Raw genomic sequence first — 17,081 nt, 5'->3', positions numbered from 1 at the left:
ACCTCCGCAGCAGGGTCCTAGAACCCTGGTCCTGAGTGCTGGCCAAGTCGAGTCAGATTGATGTACGTGCTGACGGAAGGGAGGGGGGGGCTTGGGCTCAAAGTGAGTCAGCGCGTGCAGTGCAGATATATCCTGTGTGACCCTGAGCAGGTCACTTCATCTCTTGGTGCCTCTTTTGTAAAACAGGGACAATGCTTTAACCTCACCCCGGCAACGTTTGTTAGTGCTGACGGACTGCGGTGACGACAGCAGAAAAGGACCAGGCACCGGCAATGAGAGCTTTGGCTTCCTGTGACTGCTACTGACTCAGAGGGTCACTGCAGGCAGATCATTCCAAGGCTGAGCACCCACAACAACGGCTAAATCAAGAGGAGCTGAGGCACTCAGTCCTTGGTGCCTCGGTTTCACCACTCACAAAATGGGAATGTTACTTCCTATTACAAGGGGGCAGCATGGCTCAGTAAATAGAGCCCACGACTAGAAGTCAGGAGACCTGGGTTCCCCTTCCACCTCTGCCACTGACTTTGCGGTTCGCCCTTGGGCAAGTCACCTAAATTCTTTATGCATCAGTTTCACCAGATAGTAGATAATGAGGATGCTCATAACTTTCCTGCTTGAGTACAGCACTTTGTAATCCAGGGGTGAAAATTATTACACAGATGCTCTGTAACAGGAATATTAGCCCTCACCTCTGAACAGGGAGTTTAGACCCCTGGATGAAATGTGTGTGTGAGTGCCTTGTATTATTATTATTATACTTCATTGCTCTAATCCACCCCACTATCTAACCTTCTGTCTAGCTTTATATCCTACTTCCCACAGTGGCCAGGTTCTTCAGAGGTAAGTGAACACTAAACATAGGTCTAAAGTATGGTTTTAAAGAAGCGTTTACTAAACCAGCCCTGGGTTTTGCTTTTAAATCCAACAACAAAACAGCTCTGAAAAAAACTGCAAACAAGGTAACCATCCCAGCCCCTGCTAGTGCACAAGACCCAGACTACTAAGAGTGAAACTGACCAAGTAGGCGCTATTTGACGGACCTTTAAAACTGCTAAGCTTAGACGTTCCTTGACTTCTAAGGGCTGGACTCTGCATTCACGTTCACATGTGAGTGCATGAGTGGTCTCGCTGGCACGACTAACTGTTTGCAGGATCAGGGCCGACATTAGGGGAAGTCAGATATAGCTAATCTGCCGCTTCGTCTCCCGGAAACAGAAGTCTGGATTTTTAGCCCTCTGCACCATTGTATATGCTGTTTTCTTGCCCCTTTTTAATCCCTTCCTCTTTTCTTCCTGCATTCGGGTCTCTCCCACTCAACATTATTGCCTATTCCGACTGACGCCACGGCAGCGGGTGTTGCTTTGGGCCAAGTCTGTGACCCAGTACGATGCCCACTGAGGACAACCAGACCACCCACATGCTCTAAGTCAGGCATATGCTTCAGTATCTCGCTGAGTGAAAGCTGAAAAGAGCTCACCCGGTCCCTTCTGCGACCCGGCCACAAGACAGAAGAGCTGACGGAAGTAAAGGTGGTGACCTGCAATACCTCGAACTGGCAATTACTCCCCTCAGAGTCGGACGTCGCAGTCTAGCCCTGTGAGTGCTTTACACACATCCCTCAATCTGAACATTTCTCCTCGTCACCCTCCCCTCTGTGCCACTCAGGCACTTTGTTTTCTATTGAAGGCCTCTGGAGTTCCTCCATCATTCACGATTCCTCATAGTTCCTGAGGCCTCGCACAACGTGTCCTGGGCAAGCAGCTAACCTCATCCTGATCCCTTGACGACAGCGGGCTTCAGGATTTCCACACCAAGAAATCTACTGATTGGCGTTGGAGTGCTGCCGGCCCACTTCTGCAGGGGGGTTTCCTGGCCCCAGAGAGGGCATCTGGCCCACGGTTTGGACCCTTTAAAGGGAAGGTATGAAACCGTATTTGCTAGAAATGAACATTTCCGGACAATCTAACATCTCTTTTCCCTGGAGCTGGGGAACAGATGTAGCGAAGGCTCTGCTCCTGCAAACACTCACATGCTTCACTTCACCCACGCGAGGAGCACCACTGAAATCACTGGAAGCCATCACAGGATTAGAAGTTTGCTCGGGCCTATTTTTAAAGCCCGACCCAAACCTGTCCAGACCAGGGCCAGTCCAAACTAAACCCAACCCCATGTGTGTCATGTAGTTTTCAGACCTGACCCAAACCCGACACTTGTAGTCAAGTCCTGTCGGGTTAAGATCCAGGGCGAGCTGCAAGGTCTAACCACCGGCCTGGACTCCATTTTCTTTGTTTCCTCCATGGAACCGCCAGGGTAATTCCCCCGCTGCTCCTTTCATCTTCCCATAGCCTGTTCCCCCACCCCAGCCTGCCAGCTGCTCCCCACACTGGCCCAGCACCATGCACTGAAGGGCAGGCGCTCCCCGCAAACCTGAGTCAGTGCCCTTGCCTCAGATTTGGGGCTCGGCCCCATGGGGGCCTCCTGCTGCCCCATGCTCACAATCCTCCTTCGGCCGCCTCCTGCCAGTTGGCTCGGCGCGGTGGCGACCGCATGCCCCGTTCCTGCCAGCCGCCACCACCTTGCTGTGTCCCGCCCGCACTGCGGAGCGAAAGGCCCTGCAGCTTGTCGGCACCCTCCCTCCGCAGCGGGCACAGCACAGCAAGGCGCCGGCAGGAACAGGGCACGCAGCTGACACCGCGCCGATCCCATGGGCCGGAGGAGGGGATCTGAGACGACCTGGCCCGAGCCAGAGCAGGTCGGGTTGTTTTTATACCGACTCCACCCAACGTTTGTCGTTGGGTCCCACTGGCTTCAGGTCGGGTTGCAAGGGTCTGGATAGGGCCTTACTTAGATAATTACTTAGCACTGTCAGTAGCCCTATAAACAGGCCTGGTGCCAGTAGGGTGCCAGGCACCCCGCACGTGTGTTTGTATCACTAAGACTGACTATTAACACAGCATACAACAAAGTTACTCGTCTTGTTTCCCGTAGCTGTGACAAGTTGCTTTTAAGAGCCATGCCCTAGAAACTCTACAGTGCTCGGATCGGAGGCCTCCAAAGATCGCTGAGGTGCTGCAAGAAATGGGCTTGGTGATTCAGTAGGGGACACTCCCCCCATACATCACACCAGGGTGGAGGGCTATCACAGTACGCAGCAGCGTTGGGGGTGCTTGGAACAATACCTAGACCTGGGGTTCTGGTCACTTGCTGTTGTCTAAAATCCACAGCATTTTTCTTTCAAGAAGAGGCATTTATTTACCCCAGCATCCTGGCCAGTTTCAGCTGGGGTAATTACTGAATACTCCATTGGTTTCAGTTGGACCAGTTCTTCATTTCCTCTGCTCAAGAGCTGCGTGGCACTGCTGCGGGATATTAAACAGAAGCCATGGTTCATCCCAGAAGCAGCTGCATTTCAGCGGCAGGAAAACCAATTCCAGTTTCTAAAGTGTTTTAGAATCACAGAATACCAGGGTTGGAAGGGACCTCAGGAGGTCATCTCGTCCAACCCCCTGCTCAGAGCAGGACCAATCCCCAGACAGATTTTCACCCCAGTTCCCTAAATGGCCCCTTCAAGGATTGAACTCACAACCCGGGGTTTAGCAGGCCAATGCTCAAACCTGGGATCTTTCAGGATGAAAGCCGCTAAGGTTATCCTTCTTGTATTCATTTCCCAGCTAGACCAAGAGCTTTGTTTGAGTACAGTAATGGCAAAAGCATCATTTCAATAGGCAGCAAACAAAGAGCTGGAAAAAGCCTGCTTTATGAGCTTACTTGTCACAATAGATTTTCCTGCAGAGAGAGAGAGAGAGAGAGGTTTGAAACACAGACATATAGCCAGCCTCGGCACGAAGCCCAGTTGAGTCAAATCTTCAAAACACATTACTTGTCTCTCTCTCTATTAGAGTCAACAAAATAAATTCTTTACCAGTGGAAACACCCGCGAAAAAAAGCAAATACATTATTAAGCATTTCCAAAGGCTTCAACTGAAAGGTTTTATGGGAAATAAAATATATATATTTTTCAAGCCACTTGGTGGAAATTCTAACCAACTTATTCCTGGAAAGAGAACTGAATTTCAATAGATTCAGTATAAGCAGTGAAAAAAATAAAAATAAAATTAGAAGATCATTAAAGATCGAGGCGATTTGGAAATAATGTGCCATGGGAAACGGACTGCTGCTTTAAGGAGTGAAGGGAAGCAGCCATTGAGAACGCCCCCCTGGAGATGGGTAACTACATTATTTAAGACTGGAGAGGAGAATACAAGAGCAACAGGTGTGATGTAACAGTCAGGCATTAGCAGTCATGCTGCAAGCAGCATGAAGTGAGGCTGCGAGGCTGGAAATCCTACGTCTGTACCGTTGTGGATAGGCAGCACGATCTAGTGGAAAGAGCACTGGACTGGGAGCCAGGAGATCGGGGGGTCACTTCCTGGCCCTGCCACTGACCAGCTGGTTTGACTTTGGGCAAGTCAGCGCTTGTCTACACATGCTTCAATGAGGTATAAGTTTTAATCCACACTAGCATGTTGCACGCTAATTGGCCCGTGCGGACCCTGCTGACATGCACTAAAAGTTCCCCAGTGCACCTGTGGAACGACATTGACAGACACTAGGGAACATTTAGTGAACTAAAATTTACACCCCTCTGAGGTGGATTAAAGCACCATGTAGACATGGCCTCACTTTACGCCCCTGTGTGTCTGTTCCCCCTCTCACCCTCTGTCTGTCTCTGTAGACTATGAAATCTCCAGGGGAGAGGCTGTCTCTTACTCCGTGTATGTTCAGTGCCAATACTCTGGTTGGGGGTCTCTACACAGACTGTAATTAACGATTATACCCACAAAGAACATTATTTAGGTTGCAAAGTCGAGCATTCCAAAGCTAGAAAACACCAGATTTAAGGCTGTCTTTGCCACCTTAATTCTGCCCCTTGTGCATCCATTCTGTGACTGAATGAAGCAGGATTCCTTTGGGAAAAAAATAGTATATGATAATGTAATTAACGACTGGACCATAATGCATATACACAAGGGGGCAGAATTAAAGCTATATTTAAGGTTGTCTCCCCCTGCCCAAATTTCATGAAAGATTCATCCTGTTTTCTGGCTTTTGCCAAAATTCTCTCAAGGAATGCAGTCAGAGAATAGACATGGTGATTTGTCTGAGTTTCTCTCTCAGCAAAGCCTAAATGGAATTTCTTGGGACAAAGAAAAGGCACTTCTCTAGCCAAAGGCTTCCCCCTCGCTGAATTTCATAGGCTGCAAACAATGGAGGTGCTGGAGCTTTTTAAAAAAAAAATTTTGCAAGAATCTTTTATAATGGTAAGTGTTTGGCAACCCATTTACTGGGGTCACTACCAGCTTCCCCTATAATAATATAAACTTAAGTGGTTTAAAAACAAGGCTTTTAAAAACAAAACAAAAACAAACAAACCAACTAACCAGTATTTTCAAAGGCTCCTAGATGTTTTAGGAACAGATTTTTGTCTGGCCTCATGTACGAATGGGCTAAAAATAGGTAAGCTCTGGAATGGGCTTCCAAGGAGATTGTGCATCCCCGTTACTGAAGGTTTTTAAGAACAGGTTAGAGTAGACCATGACGTCTCAGGGACAGTCTGGATTTACCCGGTCCTGCCTCAGTGCAGGGGGGCTGGATTGGGTGACCCCTTCCAGCCCTACATTTCTATGATTCTACGACTTCAGGCTGGGACTGAATTGCTGGCTACGTATGAACCAGGATCTTTTTGTTTTAATTCAGAGACTTTGCTGGGCGCAGGTGTTCTGGGCCCACACCATCCTCCTTTGCCCACCGCCCGGATGTCCGGAAACGTGGGGCCTGTTGCTTTTCTCTGAGCTTTGTTCATGTGATTTAAGCACTTGAACAGCTGAGGAACATTACAGGAGAGTAAAGTTGCACACAGCAGACTGAACGAGCCAGCCTCGAAATCACTGATGTCGTGCTCTCCCCCCAATACACTGACACACCCTTTGTCTGGGATTCATGTACTAATGACACCTAGCTCCTGTACAGTGCATCACATCAGGAGATCTCAAGGCGGTTTACAAAGGGGATCAGTATCATTATTCCTATTTTTATATAATAGCCGGTGTGCTTTGCCTCCTCCTGTTAAATGTGAGCAAGGTGGTAGAACAAACACACTTCACCGTAACACTCCAAGTATTGTACAAAGCAGCTAATTACCATTATCCTCCCACCCCTCGTCACAGATGGGGAAAGTGAGGGACAGAGAGATTGTGATTTGGCCAAGGTCAGACAGCAAGTTAATGGTAGAGCAGGCTCCTGAGTCTGAGACCAGAGCCTCGTGATATATCAATACCGCATCTCAAGCTTGCTTGCGTGGTGTGGTTGGATTGGGAGCGACTAGGTGGGGAAAAAAAGCTCAAAGGATGGCCAGTGTTTGAAACCCAGCATGGAGCCCATGGCTTTAACTTTCACATCACAAAACGACCCAGTGTATTTCCAGATGACACTGCCGTACGATGAGCGTTGTAGGTTGGCCATTGACGTTGTAGTGAAAGTGAGGACGACCATTCAGGGCAAGTGTAAAGCTGCCACATAATCCAGATTTTGGGTTTAAAGAGACAGAGCCAGGAAGTTTAAGGCAAAATAGTGGGTTTTGTTCATAAGTGTACGTGTGTGTATGAGTTTATATAAATACAATCACTTTTGTATACGAAACAAAGAAATCAGTGACATGTTTTTCTTAACCCAAACATTGTCCTATCGACTTAGTATGTGAGAATCTGAAAGTGAAACTGACTAGTTCATTTTTATGGTCCAAGCCACACTGAAGTGAGGAAGGTAGATAGCATGAAGGATTTTAAAACAGGTAGGGTGGGGCTTTCAAAAGTACCCAAGTAACTTTCATTGATTCACAAAGAGCTCGATATACCTGTGCTTCATTCCACCTGGAATCAGACTCTAGGTCACAGCTTTCTCCCTTGACTTCAACGTGCCTTGCAGATACTTGCCCACAAGTGTGTTTTGTGCAGACATGGGCATTACATCAGAGGCATTCGAAAGAGCCTTTAAGAAGGTGGGCAAGTATTGGAATGAACGGGTTAATATGTACCACCACTGGCCTCTAGTGGACGGAATCAGAATTTCTCAACTGTGCAATAGGCCTTATACCGCTAACAGTGAATGGGGATTCTCTTTTAGCTCAAGTGGTAGAATCTATGATTCAGGAGTAGGAGGCTACTGCTAATAGTGCAATGAGATTTTTCTTCAACTCAAGCGGTAGGGGTTTGTTTGTTTTTGTTTGTTTGAAGGATCTAAGTTCATTCCTTGCTGTCACAGTGGTATCCCAATTAAATACATAGTACAGTAGCACACCAAGTGCCTTGCTGATCACAAATAACAAAAGTGAGGGGCAGACAGAGATTGTAAGTGACATGCCCAAGGACACCCTGTAAGAGAATCCAGATCTCGTCTCGCAGATCCCTCCTCTAATCACTAGCCCACACTGCCTTCCATTCTTGTTTGCTCCCAGTATCTCTAGTACTGATACAACATGTTGCGGGAAGCAACGCATTTAGGTTTTCCATATCATTTTAATATAGTCCATCATAAACTGAGTGTGAGAACTTGACTACGATGCCATATCTCTGAGCGCTAAAGCCAAGAAAGCAACAAAGGATTTCAACATTCTCCAGAAAACAAAACAAGACGCCAGACACTGCAGCTGTTTCCAAAAGCAACGTTACAAGACTAAATACAAACCAATGCTGGGGCCAGCGTATCAGCAACGGAAGCGAATCCAAGCAGGAAAGCAGCCCTAACCTCACGGGTATGGTGGATAAATGAGTTTATCCCTAGGCACAGACGACTCGACCTTCAGTGCGGTCAAAGAGAAACTCAATCAACAGCATCAGACATGTGGGGGGAATAAGACATTTACAACATAGATACGTGCAAGCTGGAACGTCATCAAACAAACAGGTTTAAAAAAAAAGTTTTAATGTCTACAGCATTAAATATTGCAGCAGACTGAACCTCAATATGAATAATACTGTTGTATAGAGCTTTTCATCAGTAGATCTCCAAGCACTTTACAGAGAAGGTCAGTATAGTTAGCCCCGTTTTACAGATGGACAAACTGACGCACCAAGGTTGAATGACTCACCTAAGGTCATCCAGGAGGCCAGTTGCAAAGGTGGGAATAGGACCCAGGTCTCCTGTATCCCAAGAGTCCTGAATGCCTAAAATTGCCTTATCTACTAGACCAGAAGGCCTCCTATGTGGCTACATGGCTATTCCTCTTCCCTCTCCTACAGCCTAATCAGCCTCCAAAGTTTGATCCAATGAAGATGGCAGCATGTTTTGAACAAGACAGCGTCATCTAATTTCAGAGGAGGATTGAGGCTAAGTGACATTTGGTCTAGCGGATAGAGCACTGGGCTGGGAATCACGATATCTGAGCTCTGGCAGTGTTGTGGCTCCTTGTTCAAGTTACATCTAGTTTTGTGCCTCGGTTTCCCCATCTGTAAAATGGGGATAATAAATACTTACCCTTCGTTATAAGGCACTTGGAGATCTCTAGCTATGTAATCAGAGCTAAGCATTATTCTTAGAATGACGTTGGGCTTTTCCCCACTCCTGAGTATGCAGTGAACACCTGTGCATTAAAGATGGGCTCCAGTCAAGAGATTCAGATGTGGGTTTCAAACAACCCAATTTTTGTCGGTGTTCAGAAGTGGGGATTTGTCTGGCCTCGTCTAATGGCAGGGGCCCACCTGCACGTTACAAACCAGCCCGGGGGTTTGGATTCCATCCACGAATCCCTGCCCTTCTGCCCCGCTGTGCCACCTGACCTCCACCGCTTTTCACTCCTTCCACCGGCCTTTCCTCCACGCCCATGTAACAGCTGAACAGCCTGGGGTGTGCTGCCGTTTGTGAAGCTACAGACTGCCGGGATATTTGCCATGCCGCTGGCACCAAAGCAAATTCCCAGGCGGGGGATCAAGTCTGCGCTCAGGAACCCAGCTCTGGGTCTTTTGCAAATGCAAAACAACACAAACGACAATGTATACAACTAAAAACTCCCCCCGCAGCACTGGCTACTGGAGCTCCTGTCCCACGGGGCTGGGCCTGACTCCCCACTTTGGGCATCGTGACCAAGGGTTGCAGCACCACTTGCTCAGATTTGGCCTCCCCCTCGCTCCCCATCATCATGACAAAGGGGAGGCCAGGCCAGGCCAGGCCAAACCTGGGTGGTGCTGTGACCCTTGCACCAGGTTGCAAAGGGCGGAACAGAGCCCACCCCGGCGGAGCAGGATGAATGCAGGGCAGGCTTGCTCAGCCACCCATCCCCCCAGCACCTCCCACCCCCTCCAGGGCAGGAACTGATCCCCAACTCCCCCCTCCCAGGATAAAAAGAAATAACATGAAATTCCCAAAAAATAAAATGAAAAGTTATACAAAATAAAAGGCATTTCATGGGGCTCTACTCGAGAGCAGGCCAGGCTGCAGGCATTATCGGGGGGGGGGGGGGGCGGGGACACACATTATACTGCACATGAACCCCCAGAGGAACGTCCAGGAACAGTAATGGGTGGCACTTAGACCAATAATCCCTGGCACCTTCAAAGCACTTTACATAACCTGATGCTAAGTGCGCCTGGAAGGCCAATGCTATCATCCCAATTTAGCCAAGGGGGTTAAGTGACTTGCCCAAGGACATGGAGGGAGGAGTCTGAGCTGATAGCAGAACTCAGACATTCCTGGATCCCAGCTCTGCACTCTCCCCCCCCAGAACTCTACATCCACGTTCTAAGATAGGCTTAGTACAAAGGAGGTAAAAGCTGGGTATTTAGACGGCATTTTTACATGCATCATGCACAGGAGAGGCGAATGGAAAATCAGCACAAAAGCCAGGCTGAGGGAAACAGGCAGAGAAGTCAGGTACAGGGCAAGATATGGGTGTGGCCCAACAACGCGCAACAGGTTGGCCAAGACCAGTTATGCTCATAGTTTTCTTACTGCCGTCTTCCCAAACCACAAATATGCTGCTGTGCTCCACCCAGCGGGCGCTGCTGCTCACAGATCAGCTGAGCTGGACTGGATGACCTGATACGTCCTTTCCAACTCTAATGGACAGCTGGCAGAAAACGTTATGTCCCAAATGTCCTTATTAATTATGCATAGAGGAGTTTGGGCATCTTTCCAGCTCAGCAGGGCAGGGTTTCCTGGACCCAACACACATTAGACATGCCACAAACAGGCTGTGTTTTAAGACACCGGTTTTATTAATACAATTTAGAAGAAGAGTAACTGATTGTTGTACAACTGGCAAAACTAACACCACGGGAGGACTGGTTTGGAAGTGAAAAGAAAAAAGCACGAAGCAGGAACCTTGCAAATCCAGCCCCACTAAGATTCTTAATTAGTTACAACAAGCAAACTGACTTCAGCTCAGCCATGGCTTCATCGCGGAGCCTTGTTCAATGCCCAGTTCTGTCTCCGTATCGAGAGAGCCATTTGTCTGGCCTGTCGAGTCAAGACATTGCTGAAACCTCTCTTATCTCTGCTGTTGTCATCTTACTGTGGTTTTGAGCTTGACTTTAATCGGCTGAAGAGACCATAAGTGTTCTGAAAGGGATAGAAAACCTCATGCTTCAGGGCTTAATTCAACCTCTTACTAATGTGGGTCAGGAGGAAACCTTCCCTGTGGGCAGGTTATCCCATAATTGCTTCCTGCAGGGTGTCTTGCAACTTCCTCTGAAGTTAGAGACTGGATACTGGATTAACAGGACCTTGGGTCTGATCCAGTCTGCTAGTTCCTAAATTCTTATAGATATTTTAATTTAGTTAGTGACAGTATTGATAAATGCAAAGGATGACCAATCCTGTGACAGATTGTTGCCTTTGATAATGGAATATTGTCTATCCCCCACTATTTCATGTTGATGCAATTCTGATTCATGCTGGTTTAATTGTATTTTTTTTTAGGGCTGTCAAGCGATTAAAAAAATTAATTGCAATTAATCGCACTGTTAAACAAGAATAGAATACCATTTATTTAAATATTTTTGGATGTTTTCTACATTTTCAAATATATTGATTTCAATTACAACACAGAATACAAAATGTACAGTGCTCACTTCATATTTATTTTTGATTACAAGTATTTGCACTGTAAAAAAATCAATAGTATTTTTCAATTCACCTAATGCAAGTACTGTACTGCAATCTCTTTATCATGAAAGTTGAACTCACAAATGTAGAATTATGTACAAAAAAACTGCATTCAAAAATAAAATAATGTAAAATTTTAGAGCCTGCAAGTCCACTCAGTCCTACTTCTTGTTCAGCCAATTGCTCAGACAAACAAGTTTGTTTACATTTGCAGGAGATAATGCTGCCCGCTTCTTATGTCACCTGAAAGTGAGAACAGGCATTCTCATTGTACAGTTGTAGCCAGCGTCGCAAGATATTAACGTGCCAGATGTGCTAAAGAGTCATATGTCCTTTCATGTTTCAAGCACCATTCCAGAGGCCATGTGTCCATGCGGATGACTGGTTCTGCTCGATAACAATCCAAAGCAGTGCGGACCAACGCATGTTCATTTTCATTATCTGAGTTAGATGCTACCAGCAGAAGGTTGATTTTCTTTTTTGGTGGTTCGGGTTCTGTAGTTTCCACATCCGAGTGTTGCTTTTTTAAGACTTCTGAAAGCATGCTCCACACCTCAGCCCTCTCAGATTTCGGAAGGCACTTCAGATTCTTAAACCTTGGGTCGAGTGCTGTAGCTATCTTTAGAAATCTCACATTGCAGATTTGACAAAACACAAAGAAGGTACCAGTGAAAGTGTTCTTAAAATGAACACCGTGCTGGGTCATCATCCGAGACTGATATAACATGAAATATATCACAGAATGTGGGTAAAACAGAGCAGGGGACATAGAATTCTCCCCCAAGGAGTTCAGTCACAAATTTAATTAATGCATAATTTTTTTAACGAGCGTCATCAGCATGGAAGCATGTCCTCTGGAATGGTGGCTGAAGCATGAAGGGGCATGTTTAGCATATCTGGCACGTAAATATCTTGCAATGCTGGCTACAAAAGTGCACCGCAAATGCCTGTCCTCACTTTCTGGTGACATTGTAAATAAGAAGAGGGCAGCATTATCTCCTGTAAGCGTAAATAAACTTGTTTGTCTTAGCAACTGGCTGAACGTGAAGTAGGACTGAGTGGACTTGTAGGCTGTGAAGTTTTACATTGTTTTGGTTTTGAGTGCAGTTATGTAACAAACAAAAAAACTAAATTTGTAAATTGCACTTTCAGGACAAAGACTGCACTACAGTACTTGTATGTGAAACTACAAGAAATACTATTTCTTTTGTTTATCACTTTTACAGTGCAAATATTTGTAATAAAAAATAATATGCACTTTAATTTCAATTACAACACAGAATACAATATATACGAAAACGTAGAAAAACATCCAAAATATTTAATGAATTTCAATTGGTATTCTCTTGTTTAACAGGGCAATTAAAACTGCGATTAATCGCCATTAATTTTTTTAATCGCCATTAATTTTTTTGAGTTAATCACGTGAGTTCACTGCGATTAATCGACAGCCCTAATGTTTTTGCATTTCACTATTCGAATGATAAACACAAACAGATTTGATCTAAGGATGACCCACTACAGAATACAGGGGTGATTAACCTCTGGTTCCCCAGATTTCTAAACTGGCTTTTTTTAACCTCTCCCCAAACAAACCCCTCCCCTAGTGGTCAGGCTTTGGATCCAATCCTTGCACAGCCGCTGAAAGAGCAGGGAACTGTGGGTGCCCGAGGAATGCAGGATCAAGCTTTCTTAATTTAAGCAAGATCGGCTCATGGCCGTACATACATTTAGGCAAACTACCACGTAACAATAAGCATCATTACGAGAAGTGAATGTCCAAAAACACTGTTTCTAAACACAAATCCACCTGATATTTTTGTAATACCACAAAGGAGTCAAGAGATTTATAAAAGCTTTATCTATATAAAGGAGTGAGTTAAGGCCAGATTCATAGTTTCATAGAGCTTAAGGGCAAACGGGACCATTAGATCAGTAGTCTGACCTCCTGTATATCACAGACCATTAAATTGCACCAGATACCCCTATATGAGACCCGGTAACTTGAGCTAAGACTAAACTGTGCCACAGGCACAAAACAGGAGAGACTGAGGTGCCACCAATGCCCAAGGCCATTACAACAGCAGGGAATTCATTAGATGAGATATGCCCATATGATCTCAGCAAGTGATCCATACCCCATGCTGCAGAGGAAGGCAACCCTCTCCTTATTCCCCCCGGCACCACACACATACACGCACACGGACACAGCCAATCTGACCAGTAGGAAAAATCCCTTCCTAATCTCATATCTGGTCATCAGTTGGACCCTGGCCACATGAACAAGACACAGCAGACAAGCATTTGAGAAAGAGGAAGGTGAAAAAGCCCAGAACAGATCAGGCCAATTGTGCATTGGGGGAAAAAAATTCCTTCCTGACCCTGACAGGCATCTACCTGAAGCATGAGATTTGATTTGATTATAGTCTCTATTTTAAAGCAGAGTTATGAGCACACTGAGGGCAACACAGAGCTTCCTGTTTTCACCCTGGCCCATAAAGGAAGGGAACGAACAGGGGGACTCTCAGACTCCAAGACCAGAACAGACCATACAACTATCCAGTCAGAGTTTCTGCACACACAGGCTGCAAAATCTCCCCCAGAAGCTGGATTAAAAAACACATTCTAGGAAGATCTCATCTCATTTTAAAGACGCTAAATGATGTGAGTTCACCACCTCCCCTGGTAAACTGTTCCAATGTTTAGCTACCCTCACTGCTCGGAAATTGTCTTATTTCAAGGTTGAATTTGTCTAAGCGTCATCTTCCAGCCACTGCACCCCAAAATGACCCCCTATGAAATTCACCAGAAACTTTCTTATTGCTACCGATTTTACATAGAAGGGTCTCAGGCACTGCAGCACTATAAAACCAATAGATTAGATTAGATGCAACTCTCCAAAATTTCCTTTCTTGAAGTGGAGGGGCAGCACAGTAAAGTTTTTGCTAAGAACTGCAGCTGCGCTTTGGCACCACCAGTGCCACCTTTCGGAACGCAATTATGAAATTAACTTCAGTCATTTGGTTGGGCAGATCTGATAGATTCTTCAATTGCTTATTTTGCTAAATCACGGAGGCCCAGAAAGGGTTAAACAATTGCAGCTGAACAAACCCTCCATTTCCCAGTCATTGCCTCTTGGAGGGAAATTAGATTTTAATTCAATCTGGCCAAAGCTTATTTTATTTACTCTAGGCAAACTCTTAACTCTATCAGCCTTATTGGCAAACAGATTAAACAAATTCATCACATCAGAAGCGTCATTTTTTGTTGCAATGTTAAACCTGTCACTTAAGAGACCAAAAATCCAGCAGCAACATCCTGATTTTTTACTTGCAACAGAAGACTGAGTGCTTGGCCTAAGTGTTTACTACGATTGTAAAGCCTTTGGGACAGGGACCGTCTCTTTGTTCTGTGTTTACACGGTGCCTAGATCAACAGGGCACTGGGTCTATAAGAATAAATATAACTCGCACGGGGCTATTTCTCACAAACAGGATCCTGGATCATATTCTTGATCTCAGACAGTGACATCGTATGCTCTCTAAAGCCTGGTCTACACTAGGAAATTAGGTTGGCATAACTACGTCGCTCAGGGGTGTGAAAAATCCACACCTCCGAGCAGTGTAGCGAAGCCAACCTAAGTCCCCACGGAGACAGTGCTAGGCTGACGGAAGAATTCTGCCATTGACGTAGCTACTGCCTCTCGGGGAGGTGGAGTACCTACGTTCCCGCTGGCGTAGTTAGCGTCTACACTGAAACCCTACAGCGTTTTAAGTGTAGACGCACCCTAAGGTCCGATCCTGCAAACTCTTAAATCCATAGGAAACTTCATTCATGGGTGTGCGCCCTTCAAGTCAACGGGACAACTCCCGTGATCAATGCTAGGCATGTGTCAGTAGCGGCAGTTCAGACATTTCGTGGGGGTTAGGGACAAGAGCAAACTCCAGTCCTTGCTACCAGCTCCGCACTCCTAGCAGGGACCCTGTTCTCATCCCCGCTCAGTCCCCCGCTCCAGGGATCCTGGGGCTCCCTGGCTAGAGAGTCTCCGCTCCTTTACCCGCAGTGTGTCGGCAGACTCCCATGAGCTCCTATACGGGAACAGACTCCCCTCATGTGCCAGGTTGCAACACCATTTGCGCCGGCCACCCTTCCGTCTGTAGAGAGGGTCAGTCAGGCACCTCGGCCATACAGCCGGAGCGATTTCATAGGGGACCACTGCCTAACGCAGCCCAGCAGTCCGAGGTCATGGCCTGCCCCTGGCTCCGAGGCCTACGGAACCTTAAGCAAGTGCAAAAATCTTGAGAGGCATTGAACGGGCGAACACCCCCTATCCCCCAATTGGCTCGTGTGTCATTATTTGCAGGACTGGAGCCTCAGCACAGGGTTCTCAGGCCTGACCTTGCTCCGCGACTGATTCCAGCGAGAGCCTGACTGGGGGCTTCTCTCAGATGAGCACCCTGTCCCAGACATCTGCAGCTCTATGGAAGTGAATTGACATTACAGGTGCTACTCTTTATATCTGACCCACGGCAGGCGGCACAAGTGGAGGAATAACTAAAGCCACGAACGACAAAAGCGCCCCGCACACCACTCCTGGGCCCGGCTGCACGTTAGATGCTCCCTAACTCCATTTCCTCCTTTGTAATTTAAATACCATGGGGCGTGACATGTATCCAGCACTGATTAATCCAGCTCCAGCACGAGCCAGTCCCTGCCCTGAAGCGCCTACACGGGGCCAGGTCGAAACGCTGCTGGAAGGACGTGGAAGCAGCACCACTCTGGGCACGTCTCCATCTTTTTTTTATGAATGAGCCTGTCTCTGATCCCACACTACTGTGTGAGTGTCACTGGAGGCAAGGTGGATGGGGGGGGGGGAATTTCCCCTCCCTGCTGAGCCTGGGAGGCCCCCTGAGCTAACCAGGCACGTCTCCCCCAAACCAGCTCTTTCCCCTCTCAGTGCCCAGGCTCACCCCCCACCCCTTGTTAAAGGAGCCGTTTGGGGGGGAGCCCCTTGCTTCATTCCACTGACACTCCCCAGAGCAGACAGGCACAGGGAGGGGGGTGTTGCACCACTTCATCCCCCAGCCACTGGGGGAGCAGCCTGGGGGGGGTGGTCATTGATCCCCTAAAGACGCTAGAAGGGGCGGGGGTGACTAGGCTTGGCCACAGCCCCCTTGTGCACTGATTCCCCCCCCCCCCCCCCCGGCCAGCACGGATCTCTTCCCTCCTTGCTGCCCATAGGGGCTGGCACTGGGGGAGGGGGGAATAGGGACAGCCCCCTGATCTCCAACTGGGGGGCAGCTTTCACTGCTCCCCGTTATGCCCCCTCCTTCGCAAGGCTCCAGCGCAGGGAACCTGGCGCTGCCCGGACTAACCCCGCAGCCCCCTCAGGCGAACCCCCCCCCCCGGGGGGGCCCCCCCCCAGGGGACCCCCGCCCCCCCCCCCCGGGCTCTCACCTCCTTCTTGACGTTCCAGAGCAATTTCTCCTTCGCCGCGTCCCCCGCGCCGCTCATGGCTGGGGCTGCAGCCGGGGGCCGAGGCGGCCCCGGGGGCTCAGCGCGCTCCGGCCGGGGCGGGGGCCTGCCCCCCGGGACACAGCCACGCACCCTGCAGCCCAGCAAAGCAACGCTGCTGCTGCCGCCGCTGCACTGGGCGCCTCTCAGCAGCCATCTTCCGAGCCTCCTGCCTGACGTCAGACTCCTGGCCCGGCCCCCTCCCCCGGGAGAGATTATTTGGCAACAATACAGTGTGATGGAGGGGGGGGGGTTACACCTGCCTGCAAAGGGGGCGAGCCTGCCTGCGTGCAACCGCCCGGAGCTGGCAGCACCCTAGCAACCAGCAGGCCTGATCCGCCCCCCCACCGGGGCACCGATTCTAGGGATTAGCCCCCACCCAGCTGGGAAGGAGCCACAGAGCCGCGAGC

At 48.1% G+C, this 17,081-nt stretch overlaps 1 protein-coding gene across 4 annotated transcripts in view; it reads right to left on the bottom strand.

Moving 5' to 3' along the window:
* SGSM2 (small G protein signaling modulator 2) overlaps positions 1-16,835 on the bottom strand; it is a 136,797-nt gene extending 119,962 nt beyond the window's left edge. For all 4 annotated transcript variants that reach the window (XM_034752868.1, XM_034752870.1, XM_034752869.1 and 1 more), the window contains exon 1: positions 16,615-16,835. In XM_034752868.1, the coding sequence (XP_034608759.1) occupies positions 16,615-16,671 (57 nt within the window). In that variant the 5' untranslated portion in view covers positions 16,672-16,835. The remainder of the gene's footprint in view (positions 1-16,614) is intronic.
* Positions 16,836-17,081: the final 246 nt, after the last annotated feature.

The sequence above is a fragment of the Trachemys scripta genome, chromosome 18 (genome assembly GCF_013100865.1).
Source record: "Trachemys scripta elegans isolate TJP31775 chromosome 18, CAS_Tse_1.0, whole genome shotgun sequence".
NCBI classification, from domain to species: Eukaryota; Metazoa; Chordata; order Testudines; family Emydidae; genus Trachemys; species Trachemys scripta.
The sequence above is the reverse complement of the archived record's forward strand: the minus strand, read 5'-3'. Positions and strand labels throughout refer to the sequence as shown.